The following is a 24,205-nucleotide window of genomic DNA, read 5'->3' as shown; positions in this document are numbered from 1 at the left end:
GCCTGCAATCATGATCATTGGATTACAAGCACAGGAGCACTGCACAATCCAGAGCCGAAATAACGGCGCCTCCTGCTCCAGCGCCTGTCACACTGCGAAGTGATGTCCTGGAGGAACCTCATTTACTAAATGTATGTCACCGCGAAATGCAGACTTGTCACTGCGGTCAAATAAGAAATCAGGCCAGCTGGAAAGTTTCATTCTGAGCTTTTGTATCCAGATCGGAAGGCAATAAAAAGAGTATAAATATAAAATACACAACACTGAGAAATTACAGCGGCCCCGTCACACTCCCCCCAATGGTGACCCCAAAAACAAAGCACTTTACTGTCATGTGGAGCATCCAAACACAAGGTGAAAGGACACAGGTAACACTGAGCACACTGTATACATGGAGAGATGATAGATAGAAAGATGATAGATAGATAGATAGATAGATAGATAGATAGATAGATAGATAGATAGATAGATAACAGATAGATAGATAATAGATAGATAGATAGATAGATAATAGATAGATAGATAGATAGATAGATAATAGATAGATAATAGATAGATAGATAGATAGATAGATAGATAGATAACAGATAGATAGATAATAGATAGATAGATAGATAGATAGATAGATAGATAGATAGATAGATAGATAATAGATAGATAGATAGATAGATAGATAGATAGATAGAAGATAGATAGATAGATAATAGATAGATAGATAACAGATAGATAGATAGATAGATAATATATAGAACATAGATAGATAGATAGATAGATAATAGATAGATAGATAACAGATAGATAGATAGATAGAAGATAGATAGATAGATAGATAATAGATAGATAGATAACAGATAGATAGATAGATAGATAGATAGATAATAGATAGAGGATAGATAGATAGATAGATAGATAGATAGATAATAGATAGATAACAGATAGATAGATAATAGATAGATAGATAGATAGATAGATAGATAGATAGATAGATAGAAAGATAGATAGATAATAGATAGATAGATAGATAATAGATATATAGATAATAGATAGAAGATAGATAGATAGATAGATAGATAGATAGATAGATAGATAGATAGATAATAGATAGATAGATAACAGATAGATAGATAGATAATAGATAGATAGATAGATAGATAGATAGATAGATAATAGATAGATAGATAATAGATAGATAATAGATAGATAGATAGATAATAGATATATAGATAATAGATAGAAGATAGATAGATAGATAGATAATAGATAGATAGATAACAGATAGATAGATAGATAATAGATAGATAATAGATACATAGATAATAGATAGAAAGATAATAGATAGAAAGATAATAGATAGATAGATAGATAGATAGATAGATAGATAATATATAGATATATAGATAGATGGATAATAGATAGATAGATAATATATAGATAGATAGATAATAGATATATTATAGATAATAGATAATAGATAGATAGATAGATGTCAGATAGAGGATAGATAGTAGATTAACACCATCCGTCCCCACCACCTCGCCATCAGGTAGCACTATACGGCCCATCATCCTCTCCGGACCCCACATACAGGACACTGAGCCCCTCTCTTCTCACCTGTCTTCCACTGGTAGATACTTTCTCCGTCCTGTTCTGCCTCCGCTCCCCAGATCGCCGCCGCGGCCAGGATGAGCACAATCCCCCCACAGCAGCGCCCGGGGACGGATGAGGGGCTTCTCCGCCGCAGACCCATCGCCTTTCTGTGGCCGCAGCCGGACACAATGGAGCCGCTGCAGTTGTTGTCTCTGGTGTCAGCAGGAAGGAGCCTGCACCATGGAGGAACAATAGAGGCGGCTGGTGCGGTGCGGGGCTGCGGTGCGGGGCTCGGGCTGCGGTGCGGGGCTGCGGTGCGGGGCTCGGGCTGCGGTGCGGGGCTGCGGTGCGGGGCTCGGGCTGCGGTGCGGTGCGGGGCTGCGGTGCGGGGCTCGGGCTGCGGTGCGGGGCTGCGGTGCGGGGCTCGGGCTGCGGTGCGGTGCGGGGCTGCGGTGCGGGGCTCGGGCTCTGCTACATCCTCCTCCAGTCACCGGCTGTGGCAGCTTTCCATCAGCTGAGGGGAGACATCTGTCCGCGGGGGGCTCCGGCTCACTGCACGGGCTCTGGTGGTCAGGGAGGTTGCAGGAATAAATTACACCAGCTGGAGAAATGGGAAAAAAAAAAGAGAAAGAAAATTCAGAGAGAGGGAGGAAGGAAAAGCAGAAGATGAGCAGCAGCAGCGGCAGCGAGGAGGAGCAGCATGTGACTGCCACCAGGCTGCCGGAGCCTGGGATTCACCTGTCATAGGGTGGGAGACGGGGAAGGAATGTGATCGGGGGGAAGAATGGATCACACACAATGTCACCACACACCGAAGAAATAGCAGAAGAATCAGAACACGAGACACTAAAAAAAAATATAAAAACTAAAAATAATAATAATAGAAAACTATATATAATAATAAGTATTATTATTATTATTATATGGTCACTGACATTTTACCAACTTTGCATTAATCAACACTACAAGCAATTGTAAGAAACGTTGTAGTTTATCTTATCAGAAAAATATCTTTCCCCCCTTATGAGCCACTTCACCTTCTCATGCCTCCTGAACTTATTATTCACCCAAAAAATGGTGTCTTGGTCAAGAGGGATCAGATTAGAGCTTTCATATGTAGTCTAGGGAAGGGGAGAGGAGAGAGAAAGAGACAGGCCCAGACACACAGAGTCCTGTGCTACAGCTTTCTAGTCTTTTCTCTTCTTCTAACGCTAGAGCTGGATTCCCAGTTACACTGCTCAGTGCTGTTGTATAATGTTAATGTCCTCTCTGCTGCTTCTACTGCGAAAGATATGTTAAGCTATATAGAAAAAGGAGAGCAGGAAGCCGCCCCCCCCCCCCCCCCCCCTAGTCCACTGGTGGCTCCTAGAGAGCTGATAATTAGGGACAGGACTACAAAGGGAAATACTGGTGAGAAATGTGAGATATTTAATGCCCAGAAATGGTGTTATGTCTCATGTATACACACAGCTCCTATGGAAAGCCCCTTAGAAGTCAATAAAGAGAGAAAACGATGCGCAGCCACCGCCCCACTGACAGAGGCTGCAAATTGGGGGGTGCATATATTCAGCATAGTCCTACCTTCCTGGGTGGGCGCCACATCCTGGGAATATTCTGTCTATGCACTTGGCTATCGGCATTAACAAAGAATAAGGCAGCAAGGAAAAGAGAGAATTAAAAAGTTTTCAACAATCGCAATCTTCTGTATCTCCGTCATCAAAATGAGCTTCAGAAGAAGGGGCTATTAAGTGTATATAACAACTAAGAGCTTCATCACCTGATTTAGTCTCATATTACAGTTAAAACTACAAACTATGTAAAGAAATATTCTCTTTGCGTCTCTTTATTTTAGCCATGTCGTTCTCCACCCTTTTTGCAATCCTGTGCATAGTTGTAAGACAACTGTCTGAAGCAGGAGCCTCCCCCCAATGCTCTGTCTGCGGTCAAAGAAAAATAGTGCTTCTTGGTCATCTACCAGGTAAAATGTAAGAGATCAAGACGCCTGACTGGTGGTAAGTCCCTCATGCACATTAGACAGCTGTTGGCCACAGGACGGATCCCGTAACGGCTGCCTCTCCCGACTTCCCCATTCACAGGAAATCCCTGTGTTCTCTATGAGAAAGCTGCTGCCAGATTCCCTGGCAGTGGTTTATCTCCCAGAGAACCAAAAAAAGTCAGACATTGAAATTCCAATGCCTCGATCCCAATTTCTCGTGTCATCATCATCCGGGGAGAGACTAGCCCTCATACACATTAGACTATCGGCGGACCCTGCTTATGTCAACGGGTTCAACCGATTATAATCTCATGTGTGTGGGACCTAGGGTATGTGCACACGTTGCGGATTCCATTGCGGATTTGTCTCCGCGGATTCTGCAGAATCTGCAGGTAAAATGACCTGCGTTTTACCTGTGGATTCCCTGCGGGTTTTCAGCCAAATCCGCAACGTTTGCACATACCTTTATTCTTCTGCATCATCTTCCACTGTCTGTAAAGAATGTAATGACATCTAATCAATGCATACAGAAATAAATAAGATCGACACATAGTTAGATAGATAATAGATAGATAGAAAATATCTAGATAAATAGATAAAAGATAGATAATAGATTGTTAGATAACAGATAGATTACACTGGTCTACAAAAAAAAACAAACATTTTTTTGCATGGACTTTAAGAACAGTTTTAGACTAATTTGAGGGTGCTGAATTCAAATCTGATCTTATAATTTCTCTATCACATCACGTTTTTGCGCTATAGGTATATAGCCCATTTTCATGAATTCCATGATAAATATAAGTAGTGTACGAAAAGTGCCGGTTTATACGGTTCACTAAGGTAAATTTAGTTTTCATTTAGTCTCCCAATAAATGTGAGAATATCTTTGTTTTCTTTGAACATGCATAATTCCCATTTGTTATGCTGACACCCTTGTTTCCTGTGCTACTGGGACAGTAGAGCTACAGCAGAGCATTGGGTGAAAACTGAATGGCCTCAGCGACAGAGTTTGGGATCTGGCGATAAGAATGTCATCCATGATTCTCTAGTGGATGGGAAGGACATTGTCTTTCCTCCCTTACACATAAAACTTGGATTGATGAAGCAGTTCGTCTAAGCTCTCAATCACAGTGGAGAATGCTTTAACTCTATATGTTCAACTTTTCCTGGTCTTAGTGAAGAGAAGAAAAAGGCTGGAATATTTGATGGACCTCAAGTAAGAACAGACCCAAATTTTATCACATCAATGAATGAGACAGAAGAAAGAGCTTGGAATGCATTTTGTAATGTGGTGCAGAATGTTCTAGGGAATAAGAAAGCCGACAACTATGAAGAGATTGTGGAAGAGCTACTAACGAGTCTGCGGAATCTTGGATGAAGAATGAGGATCAAGATTCACTATTTACAGAGAACCTTGGGGATGTGAGCGAGGAACAAGGGGAACGTTTTCATCAGGACATTAAAACAATGGAAGAACGGTATCAAGGCCGGTGGGACTCACATATGATGGCGACTATTGCTGGAGCTTGATGAGAGACAACCCAGAAGCCGTACATCACAGATCAGCCGAGAAAGGAAAGTCCAAATAATAACGGCCATGTGTCGTTCATCTGTGTGCCATATATATGTGTTTTTATATTTTGTAGTTTAATTCTGTAAGTATATTTGATTTGCTGCACATTGACTTTGTAATCTTTGTTATTCCTTGATTAAAAATATACAAAATGTAGTACCGAAAATCATGTGTTTTTATCATAAAACACTAGGAGTAATTTTCATCAAAAATTGAAAATATCTCGAAATCCTGATGTGATAGCCAAAAACGGAGTTCATATTCGTAACCAGCAGCCAAAATTGACTTAAAATATGTTTTAAAACCTTTTGCCAGAAAAATTGCGTTGACCAGTGTAATAGATGGTTAATAGCGAGATGATAGATAATAGATAGATACATAATAGATAGATAGATAATAGTTTTGCAGGGATAGCGCAGGCACTTTACATTATATGGGTGTCCTCAAGGCTCTGATACAGTAGGGTACTGGGACTCTGGGATTCTCATGGTTCTTGCAGTGATCTCCGGCTCACAGTGAAGTGTGGGACGGCAGCCTCAGTGACCTGCGATAACCTTGATGATGTCACCAATAGTCACTGAGGCTGCAGTCGCAGCACATCATTCTCCCACAGCTTTCAGCCTGGACGGTTGCATCATGGCACTGTCCAGGTTGTAAACCACATATCATAGACATGGATTACGGCACGGGATATCTCCACTTCAGATAGGTGAGGGATATTGTTTACTATATTGGTTTTCTTTTTTTACAGGGGACATGGGCTTCAATGGTATGGTGTAAGGTGGGTATTATTGTTGTTTATTCTTTGTTTTTTACAAGGGGCAAGGGCTTCAATGGAATGGGCGTATGGTGAGTATAATTTTGTTCGTTATTTTTAACTAAATTTGTAAAACGGCGCATATTTTTATTTTACATAAGTGACTTTATTCTGGGTGTTTTTTATTTACAATATGACTATAGTGTTAGTAATGAATAGGTGTCTTATAGACGCCTCTCCATTACTATCCTCTGGGCTTGATGTCACTTGACAACATAAAGGCGACATCGACCCCACAAATATTAACCCCATATTATCGCCACAGGTCAAGTGGAAGAGCCAGGTAAAAAAGTGTCAAAATTGGGGCATCTAATAGATGTGCCTTTTCTGGGGCTGCTGCAGGCTGCTATTTTTAGTATGGAGGGGGGGAATATCCATGGCCCCTTACAAGCCTGAGAAAACCAGCCCCCAGTTGTCCGCTTTAGCTTAGCTGGTTGTCAAAAATGGCGGGGGACTCCATGGTGTTTTTTTAATTAGGTATTTAAATATTTAAAAATATTTAATAAAAATATATTTAATAAAAATATTTAAAAAAAAAACAGCATAGACCTCTCTATTCTTGATAACCAGCCCTGGTAAAGATGACAGCTGAGAGTTGCAGCACGCTGCAATCAGTTTTGCCATGCTGGTTATCAAAAATAGAACAGACCCCACATCAAATTTTTATTTATTTATTTATAGCGCAGGCGCTGGCTGATGAATACTCCCATCAGCTGGTGCCTGCTCTCGCTGTTATCAGTGACACCAGGTGTAGGATGATGGGTGTAGTACTGATCTTACCGCCGATCAGAGGTAGAGTTTGCCGCCATGACATGCAGATGACAGCGTGGCAAGCAATGGATGTTCAGGCCCGATTCATCTAAATGGGGTTCAGGTTCAGATACTGCTCTGGTTCCCGAAATGAAGTTTTTTTAAAATGTTCGGCCGAATCTGTCAGACCAAAACATCCAGTGGTCTGCCCATCGCTATTTAGGAGCATTATAATGACGCTTCTATTTTTAAGTGCATCATGTGGGGATGTGCTGCAGAAGACCGGAGAAGATGGAAGTCTGCAGCGACGAGCTGCGGATGAGAAAAGTCATCATGGAGTCTGGAAAAAATGAAAAGAAAGAACGACAATGTCATCTATCAGGTACCTGGATGTCAATAAAAATTTTTGTGATACTGACTAATTCTCCTATTTTTATTTATGTTAAGAACATTAAAGGGGTTGTCCAAGTTTATGATGAGCCTGCAGTTATTCTTTGTGCCTGCAGACTTCTCTCAGTGCGCACTGCACGCTGTCAGGATTCTCTGGTGCTGGCGATTTGCATACGTGCGGTCACGTGCCGACTGGACATGTGTGGCCTCACTCAATGAAAATGAAATAACAGAGTCTAGTCGGAATGTGGCCAGAAGTATACAAATCACATACTTATGCTGACATAACCGTCCAGTCTCGTCACCGGCAAGTGAGAATCCTAAAAGTGTGCAGTGTTTGCGCTGTGAGAATTCAGAAGCCTGCAGCAACCTATAGTGACTGCAGACTTTCATCTCGAAGATGGTCGCACCCTTTAGTTATAAAATGAAGCCCTGCAGCCAGTCCTAACAGCGTGGAATATCCTCACTGTCAGGATTCAGCTCTCAGTTTTTTCACTGGACATTGAGAGAATTAGGAAGAGCAGGTCATCGGCACGTGACTAAGTGTGCAAACGCCATATGTGCTGGGGGCGCGCAAAACTGACTTATTGCCGGGAGAACCAAGATACCCCTCTGTCTGGCGGCACCGGACGGCACAGTTTGAGGTGAGGAAGGTTCCTGTGTCCCTGATTCCGGGCGATGCCATGGAGGGTTGGGACTACTTGTATGTTTAAGCCCCAAAAATCTTCCATGAAGCCTCGTCTATTAATGTCACACGTTCCCTCGCTATTTACATCTCGCTAATCCCCTCCGTTGCATATATTAACCAGCATATAATTATTTTATAATTAATTTCCCATTAAGCAGAAGTCACCGATGAGCTTTCAGCAGCCGTTGGGTCAATGTATTGATAGTCTTTGCCTGGCGAAAGTTTTAAGCGCAAGACCCAGGTGCGGGGTTGGAGGAGGACAGAGAAGAGCATTAGCCCCGGGGGTCCGTCCTCCAGGGGCTGATAAAGTCACAGTATGCAGCACATTGGTGTATATACGGGCTATGGCTGACACTGCCGTCACCATCTGCACACGTCATCATTTTTGGGGTCGTTAAGGCCAAAGCTGCACAAGTCAATGTCAATCACGTGTTTCGGAATGGAATATATCATTAGCAACATTGTTACTAAATCATCCATAAATCATCCAGATTGTCGTGCCTGAGGGGAAGGGTTTTGGGATCTGCCCCCGCACGCGTGGCTCTGGCAACATTTGCCTTCGATCTAGAAGTGACGGCCAGCGTGATGTTCTTCTAGAGACGTTCCGCCATTGTACAGAACCGGCTCCGGGTCCGACCTTGTACTTATGCAGAATCGGTCTGGATGAAATAATGCGCTGGTGCTACCCGGCATAAATATTCTGACATCAGCAGAAATTAGCCGCGGTGGTGGCGGTCGCTCTGCCTTTGTATTTACTTTCCACTCTGTTACGCATTTAAGAGGGAATTAAAGGCTCAGGAAGCCGAAGCATTGTGCGCCTGTGATTAAGAGAGATAAGCAAGTGCGGATTACTGGTCCTCAGCTGCGGAAAAACAGGCAGCCGCCACCAGATTATGGGCTGAGAAGAGATCCACAGAGATCCAGAGATAGATCTGACTTAGGCAAAGCATCTGGTATCCACATGCGAGGCACAGAACTTTCTATGAAATCAGAAAGATAGATAGATACATAATATATAGATAGATAGATAGATAGATAGATAATAGATAGATAGATAGATAGATAGATAGATAATAGATAGATAGATAATAGATAGATAGATAGATAATAGATAGATAGATAGATAGATAGATAGATAGATAGATAGATAGATAGATAGATAGATAATAGAGAGATAGATAGATAATAGATAGATAATAGATAGATAGATAGATAATAGATAGATAGATAGATAATAGATAGATAGATAATAGATAGATAGATAGATAGATAATAGAGAGATAGATAGATAATAGATAGATAGATAGATAGATAATAGATAGATAATAGATAGATAGATAGATAGATAATAGATAGATAGATAGATAATAGAGAGATAGATAGATAATAGATAGATAATAGATAGATAGATAGATAATAGATAGATAGATAGATAATAGATAGATAGATAATAGATAGATAGATAGATAATAGAGAGATAGATAGATAATAGATAGATAGATAGATAGATAATAGATAGATAATAGATAGATAGATAATAGATAGATAGATAGATAATAGATAGATAGATAATAGATAGATAGATAGATAATAGATAGATAATAGAGAGATAGATAGATAATAGATAGATAGATAGATAGATAATAGATAGATAGATAATAGATAGATAGATAATAGAGAGATAGATAATAGATAGATAGATAATAGATAGATAGATAGATAATAGATAGATAGATAATAGATAGATAATAGATAGATAGATAGATAGATAGATAATAGATAGATAGATAGATAATAGATAGATAATAGAGAGATAGATAGATAATAGATAGATAGATAGATAATAGATAGATAGATAATAGATAGATAGATAATAGATAGATAGATAGATAATAGATAGATAGATAATAGATAGATAGATAGATAATAGATAATAGATGGATAATATATACATTATAGATAATAAATAGATTATAGATAGATAGATAATACAGAGGGAATAGTACCACACAGTATAATACTATCAGTCTGATTAGCCAGTATATCAGCAGTGCCCTTGTTTCCTAAATATTGCTGCCATACAGTAATGAAACTACAGTACCATCTATTTTCATATAACAAGGTGCATTTAATCAATGTCGCCATATACTACTGAAACAACAATGATATATAGTCTCAAGAAACACTTACATATACTGCAACAACAGAGCCATTAATTCCCAAAATAATACCACCATACACTGCTTGAAACAGTGCCATCCATTTCCTAAATAATACCGTCATACAGTGTTCAAATAACAAGGCCTTCAATTTCCTAAATAACACTACATTTAGTCCCTGAACACTAGTGCCATGCATTTCCAAGTACTATCGCCATCAAGTGCTGAAGGAACAGCGACATCTAATTAACAAGTAATAAATAAACAGCCATAAGGTGCTGAAACAACAGTGCTTCATGGCATTCAAGCAATACCACAGTGCCGTTCATTTCCGCATACTGTCATACAGTGCACAAATAACAACGTCATCCATTTCTCAGCTAATACTGCCATAACTTGCTGAACCAATAGTCACATATACTGTTCAAGTAATAACGCCATATAGTGCTTACATAACATTGCCATATATTTCCAAGGCACAAAGATCAAGTGAGCTAAACCAGAGTGCAACGCGGAGAAACTATCTTTACAGAACACATCATCAGTGCTATTTATTTCCGAATACAATGCTTAAAAACGGTGCCACCCAAATCCCAAATAATCCTGCCATAGGGTACTGAAACAAAATTGTCCTATGTACTAATCATGCAATATTGCAATTATTGCAAATAATGTAGCCAAGTGCAATATCGCCATAAAGCTAAAAACAACAGTACCGCAATCTCCCATATTGAGCAATGTATGGCACTGTAAAGTAAGACCGCCATAGCATGCTGAAATAAGGCAATCCCCTAATAGTACCACTTCAACACCACTTTTTGCTGCTAATACCCTGCAGTGCTGATATAACAGCGCTATATATCCCAGAAACTAGTATCTTCATCTTCCTGAAGAAGACGTTTCTGGAGAATAATTTGTCTTCAGAGCAGGTACAAAGATGGCAGCCCCATGTAAGACAATTATCTGTGAGCGCGGGTCCATGCTCTCGCCTCGTGCTGGCTAAGTACATGAAACTCAGAGGTGCTATTACTTTTACGCTGCTCCCATTTGCCTGTGTACGCTGTTAATTACCTAAATGGAGCGAGATATTGGTGACCTGGCGCCCCCGCCATCAACCTGCCAGTGTTGTTAACAGGCAATTCATTATGTGTTGTCTTCTAGGCGCGGAGTCATGTGATCAGGAAGGCACTTATGGAGTAATTAGTGAAGCCAGCTGAGGCGCAGGACCGGGGTCTCCGAAATACCACAGCTGACTATACTGGATAGTCAAGAGTGATGAGCAAACGTGATATTTGCTATTGACTGCAGCACCTAAGGTGTTAAACTCCGGGGTCAGGAACTCCGATCTCGGCCGTTACAGCAACTATAGATGGTGAGGACATGGTGCACCGTCTACTTGGGTACTCATGTCGGCACCGTATAACAGTATTTTGGGGATGTGTATTGTGACACCCCAGGAATCCGGTTGTCACAGTGGTATTGCCTGCCTCCCGGGGATGGTGATGTCATGCCTGGAAGCGAGAAGGAATCCCCTTAGCAGGTAACACTAGCATACAACACTTTCCTGACTCCAGGCTAGAAGGGGGAGGTCTAGACCTAGTTTCAGGGTAGCTTCCCTATAAGTTCTGGTCTGGAGGAGGAGTTGGAAGTCAGTCTGTGTGAGACAGTGAAGGGAGAGGAAGCAAGAGGAGAGAGAAGTTGGGAGTGGAGCTGCGATTGAGCTCACTCCCAGGATAAAGCGCAAGAAACCGGACACCGGGGTCCGAGGTTGTGTGGGAACTGTATGCCCCACAACAGAAACTGGAGGTCAGGAGATTGCAGGTCTTCTAGCCACGACTGACTCCCGAAGGCACAGCAGCAGATCAGAGCCCAAAGTCACCATGAGAAAGAACATTTATCCCATAACCTCTATTCCCCTTTTTCACATTTTATTAGATGCCCAGGGCCACGGACTGGGTCATTGCTGCCATGACACATCCCTTTAAGAAACCGACCTGGTACCGAGTATCTCACGGTCCTAGCAGGTGCTCCGTGACTGACACTGTTGTGTCAGCACTTTATAACAGTATTTAGTGGATTTCTATGGCACTGTTGTGTCAGCAGTGTATACCAGTATTTTATGGATTTCTATGGCACTGTTTCAGCACTGTATAGCAGTATTATGGGGGTGTTTATGGCACTGTTGTGTCAGCACTGGAACTGTGGGAACTGTATGCCCAACAGCAGAAACCAGAGGGCAGGAGATTGCAGGTCTTCTAGCCACGACTGACACCCGAAAGCACAGCAGCAGATTGGAGCCCAAAGTCACCACGAGAAAGGGACACCTGTAAAAAGGCTCAAGCTGCCTGCCATGCGGTAGAGTTCCACCTAAGGGACAGATTGAGAGAGGGACTTGAGGAAAGCTAATGCATCAAGAACCCAGAAATCAGCGCAGAAAGGAAGGCTTCCAACCCCACCTGGCTAGGGGGATTCCGAACCACTTCCAGGCTACCCGGATTTCAAAGATCACCTGTAACCTGTGCCCTGGACTGCAATTTCAACAGTAACAGGTAAAGAAACTGCAAATCCTGTGTCCTCCAATTATTTCCTGCACTCAAACATCTACAACCCCTCATAGACTGTCCTGGTAGCCTTGGGGCCTCCGCTCCACCTGTGGGGAGCAAAACCATCTAAGCTGCATTACCATCAGCCCCAGTGAACCCTTTTAAGCAGCGTCGGCCATCCCTGGCCAAATACCACAGGTGGCGTCATGAACATTTATCCCATAAACTCTTCCCCTTTTTCATATTTTATGGGACGCCCAGGGCCACGGACCGGGTCATTTCTGCCATGACACATACCTTTAAGAAACCGGCCTGGTACCAAGTATCCCATGGTTCTAGCGGGTGCTCCATTTTTGGCGTCAAGAAGAGGATGGACCAAACCAGCAAACTGGGCCTTGTGCGCCATAGACTTTATTGAACTGTGCAAAACTTGCCGCCATTATAGCACCACAAGGTGCGCAGGAAGAGAAAGGCGTGTCATCGTGAGTAGAATTTAGCTGTGAGGCGCGAAGACCATGCCCGCCCACTGCCAGCACTACTATGCAATCAGGAGGTGTCCGTTGGCAAGAGAGATTCGCCTCCTGATTTTGGATGGCGGGAAAAAGAAGAAAAGAAACTCCACCCACGAAGGAGAGAGTGGGAACCAGACCTGGGTGCAAGAAAAGACCCAGATGGCAAGATGGCGGAGGAAGGTGAACCAGCACCAGGGCGTGGAATGGAACCGGAGGATTCCCCCAGCCGAGAATCAGAAGACCTGTACCAGTCGCCTGCGGTGGATCCGGACCTCCTGGACGTGGAGGTGGAGGAGCTGGCCTGCCAGCTCATGCAGACTCAGCTGTGGAAATTAGACCTGCGGAATAAGATCAAACTGGAGGAGCAGCGTCCTGTGCAGCGGCCAACATCTTCAACCACAGCAGAGGAGGAGACTGGCACCGGTGAGACACCAACAGCAGGTAATGTGACTGACCCTGCCCCGGTGACTGACCCCGCTCGGGCGACCGAACCAGTTCCGGTGACTGACGGGACTTTAGTAGGCCCAATTCCAACTCTGACCGCCCCAAAGCCTGGCTGGGCATCCAGAAATGTGTCCTGGGACCAGAAGCCAGACATCTTAGCCGAAATGCCAACCCCACTGACACCAATGAGCGGGCCTCAGGAGGTGCACGCTGAGCTGGTGGTATTTAAAGAAGGACCCTAGGGGGCGGATATGATCGAGCTCCAGGGGGAAACCCTGGCCATCACGCGGGAAGAATATCGCAGGCAGTGGGCAGCAAGATATGATGCAGAAAAATGGCCCGGCAGAAGAAGAGGAACCTGCAGGCTAAGGCCCAAGCCCATAAGAGCAAAAGCATTAACCAAAGCCCACTGCGGCAGGGAGTAGTGGTCACCTTTCACTTAGAAAAAGGGGTGGTGATAGCCTTTCATCAGGAAAGAGGATGGTATGCCCTGGATGTCAGAAAGTGTTTACCTGCACCAAGAAGACCAACAGCTGCAGACCTGGCTGCAACAACAGACCCTGCAGATGCGGCCCAATCAGTCACTCAGCACACACAAGCCACCCATTGTATGGCGTACCCGTTGAAAGGTACTATCCTGAACTTTACCGGCCAGGGGGTAGCAGCCGGCAGGAGCTGCCCTGGAAGAGGAACTAGAGAGCTAACTGATTGTTGCTAAAAATTAATATGACTGTTAAAGTTTCAGAGTTAAAAATTGAAGGATAATAGTGATCATGAACAAAGAGTGATAAAAACTTTTCTATAAATAGTTAGCACTTAAAATGCTCCCTATTGTTTTTACCATGCACTAGCAGTGTGGGGAGAACCCTGTTTATTTGACAGTGACCAAGAACCAAAACCGTTTGGCGTAGCCGTAGAATAGTCTCAATAGTTATACCTTGCAGCACACCCAAGCTTACGTCAGGGGTTTGGAACAGGTCCCCCATATCACTACATTTGGTGAGAAGGACACCCTGATACGGGATCTCACAACCTGCAGAGCTGTTTACAATGTTATTTTTTGCACTCTTTGTATTTTTTATAGTTGTGGAAAGTTCAAGCAAAAGAACCTACCATAAAGGAAAGAAAAGTTGGTGTTACCTGTTACAGTTGAAATATAATAAAAAAATGTTTGTATGTCTTCACCTGTTTATTGTTTGAGTTTTCCCAGTCTGGGAGTACTGGATTTAACGCGGGGGGAATGTGACACCCCAGGAATCCGGTTGTCACAGGTGTATTGCCTGCCTCCTGGGGAGGGTGATGTCATGCCTGAAAGGAAGAATGAATCCCCTTAGCAGGTAACACTAGCAAACAACACTTTCCTGACTCCAGGCTAGAAGGGGAGGTCTAGACCTGGTTTCAGGGTAGCTTCCCTATAAGTTCTGGTCTGGAGGAGAAGGTAGAAGTCAGTCTTTGTGAGACAGTGAAGGGAGAGGAAGCAATGGAGAGAGAAGCTGGGAGTGGAACTGCGATTGAGCACACTCCCAGGATAAAGCGCAAGAAACCGGACACCGGGGTCCGAGGTTGTGTGGGAACTGTATGCCCCACAACAGAAACTGGAGGTCAGGAGATTGCAGGTCTTCTAGCCACGACTGACTCCCGAAGGCACAGCAGCAGATCAGAGCCCAAAGTCACCATGAGAAAGAACATTTATCCCATAACCTCTATTCCCCTTTTTCACATTTTATTAGATGCCCAGGGCCACGGACTGGGTCATTGCTGCCATGACACATCCCTTTAAGAAACCGACCTGGTACCGAGTATCTCACGGTCCTAGCAGGTGCTCCGAGACTGACACTGTTGTGTCAGCACTTTATAACAGTATTTAGTGGATTTCTATGGCACTGTTGTGTCAGCAGTGTATACCAGTATTTTATGGATTTCTATGGCACTGTTTCAGCACTGTATAGCAGTATTTTGGGGGTGTTTATGGCACTCTTGTGTCAGCACTGTATAGCAGTATTTTGGGGATGTTTATGGCACTGTTGTGTCAGCACTGTATAGCAGTATTTTGGGGGTGTTTATGGCACTGTTGTGTCAGCACTGTATACCAGTATTTTGGGGATGTTTATGGCACTGTTGTGTCAGCACTATATAGCAGAATTTTAGGGATGTGTATGGCACTGTTGTGTCAGCACTGTATAGCAGTATTTTGTGGATTTCTATGGCACTGTTGTGTCAGCACTGTATAGCAGTATTTTGGGGATGTGTATTGCACTGTTGTTTCGGCACTGTATAGCAGTATTTTAGGGATGTGTATGGCACTGTTGTTTCAGCACTATATAGCAGTATTAAGTGGATTTCTATGGCACTGTTGTGTCAGCACTGTATAACAGTATTTTGGGGATGTGTATGGCACTGTTGTGTCAGCACTGTATAGCAGAATTTTGGGGGTGTTTATGGCACTGTTGTGTCAGCACTTTATAGCAGTATTTTGGGGGTGTTTATGGCACTGTTGTGTCAGCACTGTATACCAGTATTTTGGGGATGTTTATGGCACTGTTGTGTCAGCACTGTATAGCAGTATTTTGTGGATTTCTATGGCACTGTTGTTTCAGCACTGTATAGCAGTATTTTGGGGATGTGCATGGCACTGTTGTGTCAGCACTGTATAGCAGTATTTTGGGGATGTGTATGGCACTGTTGTTTCGGCACTGTATAGCAGTATTTTAGGGATGTGTATGGCACTGTTGTTTCAGCACTATATAGCAGTATTAAGTGGATTTCTATGGCACTGTTGTGTCAGCACTGTATAACAGTATTTTGGGGATGTGTATGGCACTGTTGTTTCGGCACTGTATAGCAGTATTTTAGGGATGTGTATGGCACTGTTGTTTCAGCACTATATAGCAGTATTAAGTGGATTTCTATGGCACTGTTGTGTCAGCTGTTGTGAGTTCTGTTTTTGGGCTCCCTCTGGTGGTTACTGATGGTACTGGGTGACTTGTGTTCTCTGCGGTCTCTGGTGTCCACCTGTTCCATCAGGTTATGGGAGTTTCCTATTTAACCTGGCTTTTTTGTCATTTCCTCGCCGGCTATCAATGTAATCAGCGTGTCTTTTTACCTCTGCTCCCTGCGTCTGTTATCTTCAGGACAAGCTAAGTTTTGATTTTCCTGTTCCACGTTTTGCTTAATTTTTGTCTTTGTCCAGCTTGCAGATATGTGATTCCTTGCTGCTGGTTGCTCTAGTGGGCTGAAATTACTCCTCATGTTCCATGAGTTGGCACATGAGTTCAAGTAATTTCAGGATGGTTTTTTGAAGGGTTTTTCGCTGACCGCGCAGTTCACTTTTGTATCCTCTGCTATCTAGCTTTAGCGGGCCTCATTTTTGCTGATTCTATTTTCATAACTACGTATGTGCTTTCCTCTCATTTCACCGTTATTACATGTGGGGGGCTGCTATTTCTGTCGGGTGTTTCTCTGGAGGCAAGTGAGGTCTGTGTTTCTTCTAATAGGGGAAGTTAATCCTTCGGCTGGCGCGAGACGTCTAGGAATCATCGTAGGCACGTTCCCCGGCTACTGCTAGTTGTGTGTTTAGGTTCAGGATCGCGGTCAGCTCAGGTTCCATCACCCTAGAGCTTGTTTTGTTTTTGTGCTTGTCCTTTTGTGATCCCCTGCCATTGGGATCATGACAGTATAGCCGGCCTAAAAAAAAAATTGGTCATCGTTTTGGCTGAAGTAGGAGGAAAAGTAGTCTGAGGAAGTTTTTTTTTTTTTTTTTTCCCCTCCTCAGTGTTTGCTGCCTAGCCTTAATTGCAGCTTGGCTGCTTCTTTCCTCCTCTTAATCCTTGAATGGCTCTGACCTCAGCTGTTTATCATGGACGTCCAGAGTTTGGCTTCCAGCCTGAATAATCTTGCTGCTAAGGTTCAAAATATACAAGATTTTGTTGTACATACGCCTATGTCTGAACCTAGAATTCCTATCCCAGAGTTTTTTTCTGGAGATAGATCTAGTTTTCTGAATTTTAGGAACAATTGCAAGTTGTTTCTTTCCTTGAAATCTCGCTCCTCTGGAGACCCTGCTCAGCAGGTCAAGATTGTTATATCTTTCCTGCGGGGTGACCCTCAGAATTGGGCATTTGCATTGGCACCAGGGGATCCTGCGTTGCTCAATGTGGATGCGTTTTTTCTGGCATTGGGTTTGCTCTATGAGGAACCTAACCTAGAGATTCAGGCTGAAAAAGCTTTATTGGCTCTCTCTCAGGGGCAAGATGAAGCAGAAATATATTGTCAGAAATTTCGGAAATGGTCGGTGCTTACTCAGTGGAATGAGTGCGCTCTGGCTGCAAAATTCAGAGATGGCCTTTCTGAGGCCATTAAAGATGTTATGGTGGGGTTCCCGGCGCCTACAGGTCTGAATGAGTCCATGACTATGGCTATTCAGATTGATCGGCGTTTACGGGAGCGCAAACCTGTGCACCATTTGGCGGTGTCTTCTGAACAGGCACCTGAGATAATGCAATGTGATAGAATTCAGTCCAGAAGTGAACGGCAAAATTATAGGCGGAAAAATGGATTGTGTTTTTATTGTGGTGATTCAGCTCATGTTATATCAGCATGCTCTAAACGCACAAAAAAAGTTGACAAGTCTGTTGCCATTGGTACTTTACAGTCTAAGTTCATTCTGTCTGTGACGCTGATTTGTTCATTATCATCCATTTCCGTCGATGCCTATGTGGATTCAGGCGCTGCCCTGAGTCTTATGGATTGGTCATTTGCCAATCGCTGTGGGTTTAGTCTGGAACCTCTGGAAGTTCCTATTCCTTTGAAAGGAATTGACTCTACACCTTTGGCTATGAATAAACCTCAGTACTGGACACAAGTGACCATGCGTATGACTCCCGTTCATCAGGAGGTGATTCGCTTCCTGGTACTGTATAATTTACATGATGCCTTTTGGACTTTCTAATGCTCCTTCTGTCTTCCAGTCTTTTATGCACGATATTTTCCGTGAATATCTGGATAAATTTATTATCGTGTATTTGGATGATGTTTTGGTTTTTTCTGATGACTGGGAGTCTCATGTTCAGCAGGTCAGGAAGGTGTTTCAGGTCCTGCGGGCCAACTCTTTGTTTGTAAAAGGTTCTAAATGTCTCTTTGGAGTCCAGAAGATTTCTTTTTTGGGGTATATTTTTTCCCCTTCTACTATTGAGATGGATCCCGTCAAGGTTCAGGCTATTTGTGACTGGACGCAGCCTACATCTCTTAAGAGTCTACAGAAGTTCTTGGGCTTTGCTAATTTTTATCGTCGCTTCATAACTAATTTTTCTAGTGTTGTTAAGCCTTTGATGGATTTGACTAAAAAGGGTGCTGATGTTACTGATTGGTCTCCTGCGGCTGTGGAGGCCTTTCAGGAACTTAAGCGCCGGTTTTCTTCTGCTCCTGTGTTGCGTCAGCCAGATACGTCGCTTCCTTTTCAGGTTGAGGTTGATGCTTCCGAGATCGGAGCGGGGGCGGTTTTGTCACAGAGAAGCTCCGATGGCTCAGTGATGAAGCCATGTGCGTTCTTTTCTAGAAAATTTTCGCCCGCTGAACAGAATTATGATGTTGGTAATCGGGAGCTTTTGGCCATGAAGTGGGCATTTGAGGAGTGGCGTCATTGGCTTGAGGGTGCTAGACATCGTGTGCTGGTCTTGACTGATCACAAAAATCTGATGTACCTTGAGTCTGCCAAGCGTCTGAATCCTAGACAGGCTCGTTGGTCACTGTTTTTCTCCCGTTTCAATTTTGTGGTTTCATACCTGCCAGGTTCAAAGAATGTGAAGGCGGATGCTCTTTCTAGGAGTTTTGTGCCTGACTCCCCTGGAAATTCTGAGCCCACTGGTATTCTTAGGGATGGGGTTATTTTGTCGGCTGTCTCCCCAGACTTGCGACGTGCTTTGCAGGAGTTTCAGGCGGATAAACCTGATCGTTGTCCGCCGGAAAGACTGTTTGTTCCGGATAATTGGACCAGTAGAGTCATCTCCGAGGTCCATTCTTCTGTGTTGGCAGGTCATCCTGGAATATTTGGTACTAGAGACTTGGTGGCCAGGTCTTTTTGGTGGCCTTCCTTGTCGAGGGATGTGCGTTCTTTCGTGCAGTCTTGTGGAGTTTGCGCTCGGGCTAAGCCTTGCTGTTCTCGGGCCAGTGGATTGTTGTCACCTTTGCCTATCCCGAAGAGGCCTTGGACGCACATTTCCATGGACTTTATTTCGGATCTCCCTGTCTCTCAAAAAATGTCCGTCATATGGGTTGTGTGTGACCGCTTTTCTAAGATGGTTCATCTGGTACCCTTGCCTAAGTTACCTTCCTCCTCTGAGTTGGTCCCTCTGTTTTTTCAAAACGTGGTCCATTTGCATGGCATTCCGGAGAACATCGTTTCTGACAGGGGATCCCAGTTTGTGTCTAGATTTTGGCGGACGTTCTGTGCTAAGATGGGCATTGATTTGTCCTTTTCGTCTGCATTCCATCCCCAGACGAATGGCCAGACGGAACGAACTAATCAGACTTTAGAAACTTATTTAAGGTGTTTTGTTTCTGCTGATCAAGATGACTGGGTTTCTTTTTTGCCGCTTGCCAAGTTTGCCCTTAATAATCGGGCTAGTTCTGCTACCTTGGTTTCTCCTTTCTTTTGTAATTCGGGGTTTCATCCTCGTTTTTCCTCTGGTCAGGTGGAGCCTTCTGATTGTCCTGGAGTGGACATGGTGGTGGATAGGTTGCATCGGATTTGGAGTCATGTGGTGGACAATTTGAAGTTGTCCCAGGAGAGGGCTCAGCAGTTTGCTAATCGCCGTCGCCGCGTGTGTCCTCGACTTCTTGTTGGGGACTTGGTGTGGTTGTCTTCTCGTTTTGTTCCTATGAAGGTCTCTTCTCCTAAGTTCAAGTCTCGGTTCATCGGTCCCTATAGGATCTTGGAAATTCTTAACCCTGTGTCGTTTTGTTTGGATCTCCCGGCATCGTTTGCTATTCATAATGTGTTCCATCGGTCGTTGTTGCGGAAGTATGAGGTACCTGTTGTTCCTTCGCTGGAGCCTCCTGCTCCGGTGCTGGTGGAGGGTGAATTGGAGTATGTTGTGGAGAAGATCTTGGATTCTCGTGTTTCCAGACGGAAACTCCAGTATTTGGTCAAGTGGAAGGGTTATGGTCAGGAGGATAATTCTTGGGTGATTGCCTCTGATGTTCATGCTGCCGATTTGATCCGTGCTTTTCATAGGGCTCATCCTGGTCGCCCTGGTGGTTCTCGTGAGGGTTCGGTGACCCCTCCTCAAGGGGGGGGTACTGTTGTGAGTTCTGTTTTTGGGCTCCCTCTGGTGGTTACTGATGGTACTGGGTGACTTGTGTTCTCTGCGGTCTCTGGTGTCCACCTGTTCCATCAGGTTATGGGAGTTTCCTATTTAACCTGGCTTTTTTGTCATTTCCTCGCCGGCTATCAATGTAATCAGCGTGTCTTTTTACCTCTGCTCCCTGCGTCTGTTATCTTCAGGACAAGCTAAGTTTTGATTTTCCTGTTCCACGTTTTGCTTAATTTTTGTCTTTGTCCAGCTTGCAGACTGTATAGCAGTATTTTAGGGATGTGTATGGCACTGTTGTTTCAGCACTATATAGCAGTATTAAGTGGATTTCTATGGCACTGTTGTGTCAGCACTGTATAACAGTATTTTGGGGATGTGTATGGCACTGTTGTGTCAGCACTGTATAGCAGAATTTTGGGGGTGTTTATGGCACTGTTGTGTCAGCACTTTATAGCAGTATTTTGGGGGTGTTTATGGCACTGTTGTGTCAGCACTGTATACCAGTATTTTGGGGATGTTTATGGCACTGTTGTGTCAGCACTGTATAGCAGTATTTTGTGGATTTCTATGGCACTGTTGTTTCAGCACTGTATAGCAGTATTTTGGGGATGTGCATGGCACTGTTGTGTCAGCACTGTATAGCAGTATTTTGGGGATGTGTATGGCACTGTTGTTTCGGCACTGTATAGCAGTATTTTAGGGATGTGTATGGCACTGTTGTTTCAGCACTATATAGCAGTATTAAGTGGATTTCTATGGCACTGTTGTGTCAGCACTGTATAACAGTATTTTGGGGATGTGTATGGCACTGTTGTTTCGGCACTGTATAGCAGTATTTTAGGGATGTGTATGGCACTGTTGTTTCAGCACTATATAGCAGTATTAAGTGGATTTCTATGGCACTGTTGTGTCAGCTGTTGTGAGTTCTGTTTTTGGGCTCCCTCTGGTGGTTACTGATGGTACTGGGTGACTTGTGTTCTCTGCGGTCTCTGGTGTCCACCTGTTCCATCAGGTTATGGGAGTTTCCTATTTAACCTGGCTTTTTTGTCATTTCCTCGCCGGCTATCAATGTAATCAGCGTGTCTTTTTACCTCTGCTCCCTGCGTCTGTTATCTTCAGGACAAGCTAAGTTTTGATTTTCCTGTTCCACGTTTTGCTTAATTTTTGTCTTTGTCCAGCTTGCAGATATGTGATTCCTTGCTGCTGGTTGCTCTAGTGGGCTGAAATTACTCCTCATGTTCCATGAGTTGGCACATGAGTTCAAGTAATTTCAGGATGGTTTTTTGAAGGGTTTTTCGCTGACCGCGCAGTTCACTTTTGTATCCTCTGCTATCTAGCTTTAGCGGGCCTCATTTTTGCTGATTCTATTTTCATAACTACGTATGTGCTTTCCTCTCATTTCACCGTTATTACATGTGGGGGGCTGCTATTTCTGTCGGGTGTTTCTCTGGAGGCAAGTGAGGTCTGTGTTTCTTCTAATAGGGGAAGTTAATCCTTCGGCTGGCGCGAGACGTCTAGGAATCATCGTAGGCACGTTCCCCGGCTACTGCTAGTTGTGTGTTTAGGTTCAGGATCGCGGTCAGCTCAGGTTCCATCACCCTAGAGCTTGTTTTGTTTTTGTGCTTGTCCTTTTGTGATCCCCTGCCATTGGGATCATGACAGTCAGCACTGTATAGCAGTATTTTGGGGATGTGTATGGCACTGTTGTTTCGGCACTGTATAGCAGTATTTTAGGGATGTGTATGGCACTGTTGTTTCAGCACTATATAGCAGTATTAAGTGGATTTCTATGGCACTGTTGTGTCAGCACTGTATAGCAGTATTTTGGGGATGTTTATGGCACTGTTGTGTCAACACTGTATAGCAGTATTTTGGGGATGTGTATGGCACTGTTGTTTCCTCACTGTATAGCAGTATTTTAGGAATGTGTATGGCACTGTTGTTTCGGCACTGTATAGCAGTATTTTAGGGATGTGTATGGCACGGTTGTTTCAGCACTATATAGCAGTATTAAGTGGATTTCTATGGCACTGTTGTGTCAGCACTGTATAGCAGTATTTTGGGGATGTTTATGGCACTGTTGTGTCAGCACTGTATAGCAGTATTTTAGGGATGTGTATGGCACTGTTGTTTCAGCATTATATAGCAGTATTAAGTGGATTTCTATGGCACTGTTGTGTCAGCACTGTATAGCAGTATTTTGGGGATGTTTATGGCACTGTTGTGTCAGCACTGTATAGCAGTATTTTTTGGGATGTGTATGGCACTGTTGTGTCAGCACTATAGAGCAGTGTGGAATTACTACATTACTGTATAGAAGTATAATTTGTGAAATGTACAGAACCACTGTTTTGGGAATGTATGGTGATATTATTTGAGAAACATGGCAGGCTTAGTTATCTGAGATATTCTTTATCTATGCTTTTAATTAAAGGGGATCTGTCAGCAGGATGTAGTCTGATAACCGGATGATGTAGGGACTGAGAACCTGAATCCAGGCATGTATCACTTGGTTTACTGTGTGCAGCAGTTATGATACAATCGGTTTTCTCTGCTGCAGATCTAGCAGTTCCCTGAATGCTGAGCCCTGTATAACCCCATCCACATCAGTGATTCACAGCTCTCTATGTACACTGTATATTGATAGAAAGTTGCTAATCAGTGCTAAGGGCGTGATTGGACCAGGACACATGACGCCTAGTCCTTTAGTGATAATCTCCTGCTGATAAAACACTGATTGTACTGAAACATAAAAAAAAAACAGCCATATAAGTGACTGGACATTGCTGGAATCAGGGCCTCTGCTGATACAGTATGCTGCTCTCAGTTTACATAGCAAAAAACTGGCCGCAAAACATTGTATTTCTCCAGGGACCCCTGATACCGGCCCCCTAATATCTTACGTAAACAGCTACTATGGTTGGTTTAGCTTTCACCAGACCTGGGGTGGAGTATCAGATTTTTGGCATTTTCTGGTATTTACCATGTTATTAATTGCATTTGCTGTTCTGATATCGACACGGACTTTCCACCAAGTGTTCAGAGGAGCAGATAGAAATGGGGGGCAGCGGCGGAGGATGCCATTTCCAGAAGTGGGGGGCAGCGGCGGAGGATGCCATTTCCAGAAGTGGGGGGCAGCGGTGGAGGATGCCATTTCCAGACAGGATGGATGAACATTGCTCACAGATTAAAAGGGCATTAGAGCAGAAATCATCTGAAAGGAATCTGGAAATATCCTCCTGTAGTAACAAAGAGAAGACCCGTGAGCCCGGCCATATTCCGGATTTCTCATCTAAACATAAGAGCGGGAGAGCGAGAGGTCACCATCAAATGAAATCCCATTTGTAAAAGATCTGGGCTGAATTCTTTTCCTGAACTCTGCGTGTCATATAGGTCACTATGCTGCTTCAAAGCTCCCATTTTAATCCTTGCA

General features: G+C 43.6%; 1 protein-coding gene and 1 long non-coding RNA gene across 2 annotated transcripts in view; both read right to left on the bottom strand.

Moving 5' to 3' along the window:
- The window catches only part of THSD7A (thrombospondin type 1 domain containing 7A), a 278,419-nt gene extending 276,573 nt beyond the window's left edge, over positions 1-1,846 (bottom strand). The window contains exon 1 of the mRNA XM_069729330.1: positions 1,612-1,846. Coding sequence (XP_069585431.1) covers positions 1,612-1,747 — 136 coding nt within the window. The 5' untranslated portion in view covers positions 1,748-1,846. The remainder of the gene's footprint in view (positions 1-1,611) is intronic.
- A 193-nt stretch (positions 1,847-2,039) lies between these two features.
- The window catches only part of LOC138643545 (uncharacterized), a 207,328-nt gene continuing 185,162 nt past the window's right edge, over positions 2,040-24,205 (bottom strand). The window contains exon 3 of the long non-coding RNA XR_011314176.1: positions 2,040-2,188. This is a non-coding gene — a long non-coding RNA (uncharacterized lncRNA). The remainder of the gene's footprint in view (positions 2,189-24,205) is intronic.

This window comes from Ranitomeya imitator, chromosome 6 (assembly GCF_032444005.1).
Source record: "Ranitomeya imitator isolate aRanImi1 chromosome 6, aRanImi1.pri, whole genome shotgun sequence".
Taxonomy (NCBI): domain Eukaryota; kingdom Metazoa; phylum Chordata; class Amphibia; order Anura; family Dendrobatidae; genus Ranitomeya; species Ranitomeya imitator.
The sequence above is the reverse complement of the archived record's forward strand: the minus strand, read 5'-3'. Positions and strand labels throughout refer to the sequence as shown.